Source organism: Solenopsis invicta, chromosome 3 (genome assembly GCF_016802725.1).
Source record: "Solenopsis invicta isolate M01_SB chromosome 3, UNIL_Sinv_3.0, whole genome shotgun sequence".
Taxonomy (NCBI): Eukaryota; Metazoa; Arthropoda; class Insecta; order Hymenoptera; family Formicidae; genus Solenopsis; species Solenopsis invicta.
Window position 1 is genome coordinate 28,740,736 of NC_052666.1, and position 10,044 is coordinate 28,750,779.

The window sequence follows — 10,044 nt, forward strand, 5'->3', positions numbered from 1 at the left end:
ACATCTCATGTAAATTGAATAAGACAATTATCCATTTTAGTAACAACTACTACAATATGTAAAAGGTGGAAATATATCGTTCCACTAAATAAAATGGAAAATTTCGAAAAAATTATCTATATCTATTTGCCTCTTAAAATTATAACGAATGACGTCCTGCATCTTCAAATCTATAAACATTACCCAGTTGTATTATTTCTGGTAGTTTGACTGGTAAATTCTTAAAAAATATGTAGAAATTATTCGATGATATATGTGTATGTACAATAGTTTCCATATTGGCAATCGACGGTATCTCACTCTCATACTTATTTACCGGACTAAAAATTCTTAACTGAATAAAGCATCATCAAATATGAGATGTAACATTCAACACATATATTTGCTTTGTTTGCAAAAGATTGTATGTTCAATGTTTCTACACTTTAACCCTTTACACTCAAATTTGTGTTACCATTGATGAAAAAATATTAAGAAATCAATGGAAATTCCTTCCAAATATTATTTTAATGATCATTAATGTTTTTGATGAATTAAGCGAGAAACATAATAAACATTTAATAATATCCGCATCGACTGAATTATATAATGAGTGGAAAGGGTTAAAGATGATGAAAAGTCATTATGGCTGTGTATTTCTGTTTTACTTCAGAATATTACTATGAGTACAGGAAATATGCGCGTTTTCAAATATCACTTGTGTATACAGATCATCAATGCAAAAAGAACGTCAATTTTCAAAGATTTTTTCATTAATAATTATTTTAATGTCATAATATATAAAATGCATATATATGCGATGCAAAATTTAACAAAAAAAATTATATACTTTGACTTTGAATTATATATTTTATAAGATCTGACAAAGAAAGAATGATACTCGTCTATTTTAATTTAATAGATAATGTAGCTTGAAACTTAATTATACGCAATATACACACGATGGATTTTTCATAAAAAATCGTAAAAATCTTTCAAAACAGACATTTCTTGCGACTATAAAATATATGTTAAAAAATTTAAGTGTAATGCAAAGCTAATTACAGATCATCTTGTATAAAATTATAAGATTCTATTCGAGCAATCCTTGTCCAGTGTGTGTAGTATATAAACCTGCAATTACGTTTTTATACTATGGCAATGAAACCTTTGTTAATGTTTTAGTTTAGGTTGATTTTGATGAATAGCGATCGTTTCCTTCTTTCTAGATGAAGTATCCCACAACCTATGTTTGTGTCACACATTCAGATATATGTACAATTTATCTACGAAATATAATCGATGAATAATTGCCTCACACCTATCAAACAATTAAAACGTCTCAATACAGATTTACACGGGACTGAAATATACGCGATAATAGCTAATACTCATAAAAAAGTTGTACTTTCTCGCGTATTGTTGTGTTATGCTAACGAAATAAAGACACGATTAAAAACAAGTGCAAGAGACATCTGAATAACAGGTAATGCCACAGAGTGCTTTACAACATACGCTCCTAATGTATTATTGCTCTTTGCACTTCTTCAAAATGTTCGAAACGTCGCTATTTTTCCTATTCTAAAAACTCGTGTAAAAGTCGCTTGATATCGAAACCCAAGCAAGTTAACGACACAGCTTAGTAAAATATGCCTGTCTTTGAGTACTTGGAGTCGATTCTAAATCATCTGAATTCGAATTAAAACAAATGGATCGCAACGCGCGATCATTCCCGATTTTTCTCCTTTATAAGTTATCGTTTCACCGATTTATGTCAAGACTTCGTAAAATAGTGGTGCCTATACTATAGCGACGAGACTGTATATTGTCATTAAAAATATTATATTTTCGTGGATATATTTGGCAAGCATGCACGTTGATCTGGAAGATCTTTTCTTTTTCTTTTCTAAGTGACGATCCAATGAAAATCAATTATATAAGATAACCAATGAGATAATTAATGATAACTACGAGAGGACGGCTCGCAGTCTCTTCCAACGTGCCTCCCATTGAGACTTATCACCGACAGAATTCCAATCAAATGCAAACCCAGGACTGGCTATACTTTCGTTTGAATAAGCAATGTTGCTGTGGCTAAAGCCGGAATTGAGATTGGCCAAGTCGACGGTACCTAAGATTCGCACGGACGAAAGTCGAAGCTTACTCATTGGGGAGCTAAATACCAGTTTACGGCCTTGCTTACTGTTGTTGCCGATGTCTCCAATACTGCTACAACTATTACGATCGTTCTGTAATTGTTTTACTTTGCGGGAATACTCGGCGAGAAACGATTTCGCCATAGATCATTGCCGATACGCCTGCGGCGATATGCCGTTCCCAGGAGTCACGTAGTCACCGATCATCAGGCTGGGATTCACTGGATAATGAGAAGTGTTGCCGAGGACCAGCGATTGCTGGAAAGTAACACCAAGCTGTAGCGCGAAAGTCACGCAAGCAGACGTATTGCTTTAGTTTCCGTCTCTCACGTAAATTTATTAAATGTATAGCAAATTTTATATAAAATTATGTACACACGCATATTATAACAATTATCTCATGCTTGTCTGATTTTACCTAAAGCATTATTTTAAATAAAACACATTCTTTACTACTTCGATAACTCATTGTAAAAATGCAAATTTTAGAATTGTACTCACAGTGGCAGGCGACGTAAACATATTTGGAGTTATTCCACCGCCTATCAATTGTGCCGCTTGAGTGCTTGTAGCCGTACCTCCTACGCGACCTCGTCCTGTACTCGAGATAGAACCTGGATGAATGTTTGGTTGTCCTCCTGTTACATAAAAATTCGTACATTGTTTATCATGTACGAATAAAACGAGTAAAACAGTTTAAAAATATAACTCACACTATATTAAACTACTCATATTAAATTTTCATTAAGCAAAAAGATTATTATTTGAAAGAGAAAATAATTTTAAAAATTATGTTTTAAACATATTGTCATTGTATATTAAAAAGATTTTAATATTATGCAAAATAATTAAAAAAGTATATTCATAAATAATTTAATAAAAAAATATTCATATTATTGTATCCATCACTATCAGTGGATAATAATAATAGATTACTATTATAATATTTTTTTATCTAATCAGTTTAGCGGAAAGTTTTCATATATTACAGTAATGCAATAGTTGTCACTTATATCTAAATGTTGGGAGGAGAATACATCGTTTTTTTTTTAAATGGGATATTAGAGAGTATAGTTAATTTATAAATCCGTACTACTAAAAACAAGTTTATTTACACGAGTAGATTCTACAAAATATATATAAATAAGAACAATTACAAGGAACTTTTTCTTCTTTGTACAAGTGTCTTCCATGATGTAGATTAATAAAATATATGTCCATTCCGTAAGTACCAGTATAGTAAAAAGGTCCGGGCAATAATTTGATATTTATGTAATAAACAATTAATCTGTAATTATAATAACTTCAGCACCTAATAATCAAAAGTAATTTATATTCAATTTTTATCTAAACGTATTTCAAGTGTAATTATTTATCCACAGGAATTTTTACTCTACAATTTTTCAACACGTATAAACAAGAATATATACAAAGAAAAATTTTCTGTACTAAGAACATCTAATAGCTTCAAATCATTCTTGTACTACATAAATAAAATGTTTTGGAAATATTATATTTTATGCTAATATATATTTTTTAATTGAATGTTTATATGGCAGGAGTTGTTGAGAGAGGTTTCAATCAAACAGAATAAAAAAACAAAACTTGGACAAAAAAAACATTAATTATAATACTCTTATACATTACGTAAAAATGCATGGTAAATGATATACTGCAGAAAACAGTAGACGAAGGAAATAAACTTATTTTGAGCAACAATGGAATTTAGGATGTCTCAGATTATAAAGACTGGCATTTATTATCATTGAGAGAAATGTTTTATATTTACGTATTTTATGTTTTAAATATTGCATATAGCGAATACATAGAATGTGTACCGAGATCATTCAATGACCATCCGGCACCCTTCGTACATTTTGCGACACAGGACTTCATAAATATGTTTTGCACGAAAATTAGATGTCGAAGAATTAAAACCACTGGGACGTGATGCATGTGGCAAGAACGTTTGATTACAAACATTATATACTCCATACGACACAATTAATACATGTAATGGTACACTGAAGAGTCAAACCAAACCTTACCTATTGCCAGCAAATTATTTGGATTTACTGTTGCGCTTGTATCCATCGAGACTTCCCCCAGACCATTAACCGACATTCCATTGACCATATTCACCGCTTGCCGTGCGCCCTGCGCATCTAGAGTCGTCCAGTAAGCTTCGCTCGGCGAAGTGTTATTTAAACCGGGTGGCGGCTGTGCTGCGGCGCCTGTGTATCGGAAGTAAGGATTTTTCAAGTCTAAGGTGTTGTTACTGCTTTCCAGATTTGTTCCTTCAAGCTTCAGTTCTATTGTTACATCGTAGGATTGTCTGAAATAAATATATTATGTATTATAATGTAGAGAAATAAATTTATAAGTAATTTGGAATTAAACAACGGTACTAAAGCTGAAGTGAGAGCTAGACACTCTCTTACCTTTTATTTGCTATAAGAATGACTTTCCCGGAGAGTAGTTGCCCACTTTTACAAAACAATGGGTTTTCTAAGAGGCAGCGTACTTGATACCAGTGTGTGAGAGGTTCCGTAGGAGCAGTACTTAACCAAACTTGTTGTGTCGAACCGATAAACGCTACATCGAACCAAAAAGCTAAACCATGGCATGTACCACTCTCCAGTATATGAAAATCGACATTTATTTCTGAAAGAGACATAATTTGTTAAAAATGTTGCGTGTTATATCTCAATATATCGTAATATAATAATTTCTATTTTTCCATACCTATTTTATGTAAATCAGTCTCATCAGCTGTTTGGAAGTCTACTATGTGCCTCACAGATTTCGCCATACATATTCTAATATCAAAAGTATCGACAATGGGTTGTCTAAAATATTCTTTAATGGCGTTATTTCTCATGGCAGAGAGATCTACTCCATGAAAACATGTCTGATACCAAAAATTAGCCTTATTGAACTGTTCCATATAAAGATTTTCATCGGAAAAGGGCGCGATATGCAGATCACCTCTGGAGGGAAACATTCTTCCACCTGTGGATCAAAATTTGATTAAGAAAAAAAAACCAGCAAGATAAGTACGTAAGTCGCGAATTCTTTGATATATTTACCTGGACTTAACCATTTTTTCGCGTGCAGATAAGTTTCGAGCATTCGTTCATTATACAACATGTATCCCATAGGCTCACTCACTATACAGTCTACTTGCTCGGGTAGATCAATCTCTTCTATTTTTCCAGCTATGACTATTATTTTATCTGATAAATTATTAGCTGCAACTAGAAGCTCGGCATGATTTGCCATATTGCTAGCTTCCACGGCGTATACTTTTTTCGCACCAGCTTGTATAGCAAAGAATGATAATATGCCGGAACCAGCGCCTACGTCTAGTACAACTTTATCCTTAAAATCAGATAGATTTCCAAGAATCGCTCGTTGGTATGTACTAGTCCTAATGTAATCCTGCATCATATTTTGTTGCTGCGACAGATAACCGTAAAATTGGAAATACTGCATCGCCGAGGACTCTTCTGTTCTTTCATTGAATGCCGATACACCTTTCCCCATCTTGAGTTTTACTACGTGTGAGTGAAAATTGCGGAAATCTGTAAATTAAATATTAAAGTCAGTACTTTTTACAGGCACATCTCTCTGGATGTTACTACAATAAGAATATATGCTTCCTCACTTTTTATCATGTAAAAGCTTAATGAATGAGAATCTGTGGAAGACAGGGCTGCAAGAGTAAAGTTGCTGGCTCACCTGTTTCATTAGCAAATGTAATCAGTAAGCTATCTGTATCGAGTGTAAAAACATAACTCCGAGATGATACACGAGAGCATTCGGTACTGGGAGTCACTGGGAATTCCAACAAACTTGCTTTCTCCCTGCAGTTAACATCTCCTAAAATGGACATTGAAAATGTTAATTTTTCTTCTCATATTGCATTATACATAATCAAAGAAAGAAAGAAAAAGTACAAAGAGTAAAAAATATAATTGCATACATTAATAAGGATAGTCGCAAAGATTAGAAAGATAATATATGCAACTCTGGTTAAAGTGCTTCAGATCAATAACTTCCTACATTTTAAGTATCATCCTCTATCCTCATCTAATGGATAATAAAATAGCTTTTCGGATATAAAATACAACAATGTTGATATAAACAATAGAATTAGACTGGAGTTGTCATCACAAGGTTCGTTTATCGGTATCAGCCCAACAAATGACTAGAAGCAAATTCGCTCAAACATGCAACCAAAGGCGCGCACACACGCACACACGCACACACGCACACACGCACACACATACACCCACAAGCAGAAGAAAAAGAAAGACACAAATTGGGGAAGAAGGAAAGGACGCGAATCGGTCGAGGATGCTATCGCGATATTGACCGGCAATCGAGCGGGAGGTATTCGGAGACCGTCCCCTCGAGTCAGGGAACGGGAAGAATCGGCACGGCGCGACGCGACGCGATGGGAAGTGTGGTTATGTCGCGTCCGGGCCGCGATCGGTCGCGTGATCGATCAGCCGCGCGTCGTCCGTCGTCGTCGTTTGACGATGCGCCACTGGGGAGCGAACGGTGGGTATCTGTCGCGTCCGTACCTGAAACGAACTCAACGCTGAGGCCCTGCGGGTCGTAATTGATATTGAGCGTGACCGGTTTGTTGTATTTCGGTGTGGACAGTCCATTGTTTGACAGAGTCGAGACCGTCACCGCGCGAAACGTCTTCGCCATTTTTCGCTACACCGCGTGCCAGCGCTTCCCCGACGCTGTTTCTCTCTCCCTGCTTTCCGTCCGTCCCTCTCTGGCCTCGCTATCACGCTCCCTCTCTCTTTCTCCGTGCCTCCACCTCTTCTTCTTCTTCCTCCTCCCCTCCTCCTCCTCTACTTCTAGTACCGGTGGCTCGTAACGCTCCACGTTACGCAGCCGCTCCTCTTTTCGCGCCCGCCGCACCACTCGCGTGAGAAACAAAAGCCGCCACCGCCACCGCCGCTGCCGCGAGTACGTACGACACCTCGGACAGAAGAGAGAGAGACAAACCCCCGGCCAGGGCCGTCGTTGCGCTACGCTGCGCCGCTGCTGCTGCGAATTGCGAAATCGCGCCGATTCACGCTACTCGTGCTGACTCGTGCTCCGTCGACGCGTGCCCGGATGCCGCAAGGTGCCGCGAAAATTCGCTCACGACGCCGCCACCGCCCCCGCCTCCTCCACCCTGGGCTCACCGAATACGTAGACGTGCAAATCCTATCCTCATTGCCGACCGACCGTCCAGCCACCATTTTCGCCGTCATTGGCGTTCGAACGACGAGATTCCCGCCAGTTTTGCGCTAGTCAGGATCGTAGCTAGGCCTCGGGTGAATCGGGCGACTGCCACAAACGCGCAGAATAAGATATAAAAATTCATGGTTTTACGCGTTTACGCGTAAGATGTAAATAATCTTACATTACGCGTTAATAATGTAAACTGTGTATAAAATGTCATCTATACTGAGGAAAAAAGATCATTAACTTGACTAAATTTTTTAACTCAATTAAATTTTTTCAGTTCAAGCATTTATGTATATTTTTTTTTTTTTACTTGAATAAAATACTTGTGAATTTCAGTTAACAATATATATGTAACTTGACTACGTATATATTTAATTTAAATACCTAGTTACTTAAACTGGAGAAATTCAATCAAGTTGAAAAATTGAATCAAGTTAATAACTCTTTTTTCTCAGTATATGTAAACAACTACAGATCATAGAAGATTTGAACTTGATATATAACATAATGAAAATTGATCATTTTTTTAACTTTTTGATTTTTAATATTATATATTTTTACTTTAATACATTAAGATCAGATATATTAACGATTTTAAAACTTAATTACTTTTTTCTGTACTATGCTTTGTATTATCCGATTCACAACAGTTTACATATTTTACATTTTTATTATTTGCGGGAGAAAGGTTCGTGTAAACGTCACGTATTGCTTACCTTAAAAAATGTATGTTACAGATGGTTTTATATATAGATACATTAAATTTAATGTATAATTTAAAGATACATTGAATTTCATACTTTTAATAGTGTACGTCACGGTTCCATCTCTAACAGCTGCTTTTAACGACACGCATTTGTCACGAAATATTTTAATACACACGATCTGCATAACGATTATCCAAGTTATCCTTGATTATATTGTAAGAATTAAAAAATTTCATACAATGCAACTTTTTTTTACATCTTTATATTTCTGCAATCTATTTTACGACTCTAATCTAAACCGCGATATTCGCGGAATGGAATCTATTTCAAACTAAAATATCTACACAAACGAGAAAAAGTGCAGATATCCTACATAGAAGACTCTCGTCTATGGTAACTCTTGTTTTATTCTGGATAAAGATATCACTTATGACAACAGATATCCTGATCCGAAACAATTAATGTCGCCATTATCAATACTATTGCGGTGTATTTACATAAAGATAGACCGCAAATACATAACTCGCAGAAAGAGATGATGCATTTAACACAACGATTTTATCTTCATGCGTGCCAGCGATAAAACGCCCGATGAATTGAACGAGCTCCGCTTTGTTATCAGCGCATCCGCCTCGCGTACTACATGCGTGCCGCTTTGATAAGCGTCGAAAATCGCCGGGGCTCGTGCACGCTCGACCGATCAAAGCAACTTTCTGAACGCAAGAGACCCCGCGTTGCACCTCTTGCTCAGTCGGACTGGACGGCTTGTCAAAGCGGAGGCGTTCGAATCTGCGTATCACACTTTGCGTTGATCGCAGGACGCTCGAAACAAACACGATCCTCCAGAGGTGCGTCGATGATCCTTATTTGATTTGCCCAGTATTTTCCCCGAAATCGTCTTTAATTCGATTTAACCGATCTATACTACGTATTTTTTTTTTAAATACCTCTTACAAGATATAGAAATACGTATATAAAAATAATGACAAATAACAAAGACAAGTTATTAAATGTCCGAAGAAAAATTAGCATATTTATAAAAAGAGAAAGATAAAGAGATGTTTTTGCTAAGAATAATTTATAAAATTGTAGAAAGAAATGAACAAAATTGTTGCTTTAAACTTGAAATAATATTTCCTTTCCAAGTCCGTCGGTTTTTTTTCTTTTTCTCGTTCTTTTAAATGAGTTCTCAAAATATTAATCAAAGCGTACAACTTTGTTCTTCCAAGTCCGTAAAAATATTACCGTGTTTATACAACGAAAGATTTGAAGACGGGCCCGTTTCTTTACATTCTGAATATTTAACTTAAATTTTAATCTTTGTAGATAACCGTTAAATTGTTTTCCTTCAATAAATTGTTTTAAATAAGTATTATTGCAAGGTGTAGATATCGGGAAAAAATATGTGCATTTTTCTGATTATAACAAAATAAATGCATATAAATGCATCTAATGTGTTTATTTATGTACATCATTTTAGATATGAATATACACGTGCCTTTTTTTATTAAATATATCACAATAAATCTCTATATAAATATATAATAAAATTATATTACTAAATAATAAAATATATAAATCTCTATGCAAATATATAATAAAATTATATTACTAAAATAAAATTTTGTGCATTTATTACAGCGCCGAGTCCCAATTACTCCAAATTAAACTCTCTGCATTTATTTGTATTAAAATATACACATACCTCATCAAAATACATAAAGATGTAAAGAACTCTATTGTAAAATCCGAAATTACAGATCGCCTAAAGCAAATTTTGCTGGTGATGGTTGCCAATGCAATGACCAGTGGTGCAATACTAACGTATTGATTTACGTACAAAATACACTCAATTGTATTTAGGGGGTCATGTGTCTGTTGGAAGACCAATGCGGGACAACGAATACGTGCATCGATTGCATTTACCCATTGTATCGTTTGAGAAG

General features: G+C 35.3%; 2 protein-coding genes across 16 annotated transcripts in view; both read right to left on the reverse strand.

Annotated features, from left to right (window-relative positions):
• The window catches only part of LOC105205408 (putative mediator of RNA polymerase II transcription subunit 26), a 44,645-nt gene extending 41,873 nt beyond the window's left edge, over positions 1 to 2,772 (reverse strand). For all 13 annotated transcript variants that reach the window (XM_039446533.1, XM_039446532.1, XM_039446531.1 and 10 more), the window contains exon 1: positions 2,637 to 2,772. The gene's annotated coding sequence lies outside the window, so the exon portion shown is untranslated. The remainder of the gene's footprint in view (positions 1 to 2,636) is intronic.
• A 449-nt stretch (positions 2,773 to 3,221) lies between these two features.
• Positions 3,222 to 10,044, reverse strand: part of LOC105204401 (histone-arginine methyltransferase CARMER) — a 31,639-nt gene continuing 24,816 nt past the window's right edge. Inside the window, exons 2-7 of one of the 3 annotated variants that reach the window (XM_011173498.3) lie at positions 5,877 to 6,017; positions 5,225 to 5,719; positions 4,881 to 5,147; positions 4,577 to 4,799; positions 4,184 to 4,470; positions 3,222 to 3,447 (exon numbers count right to left, since the gene is read on the reverse strand). In XM_011173498.3, coding sequence (XP_011171800.1) covers positions 3,419 to 3,447; positions 4,184 to 4,470; positions 4,577 to 4,799; positions 4,881 to 5,147; positions 5,225 to 5,719; positions 5,877 to 6,017 — 1,442 coding nt within the window. In that variant the 3' untranslated portion in view covers positions 3,222 to 3,418. Of the gene's footprint in view, positions 3,448 to 3,875; positions 4,471 to 4,576; positions 4,800 to 4,880; positions 5,148 to 5,224; positions 5,720 to 5,876; positions 6,018 to 10,044 lie in introns of those variants that run through there. The other 2 variants (XM_011173503.3, XM_039446559.1) reach the window with 2 other exon arrangements.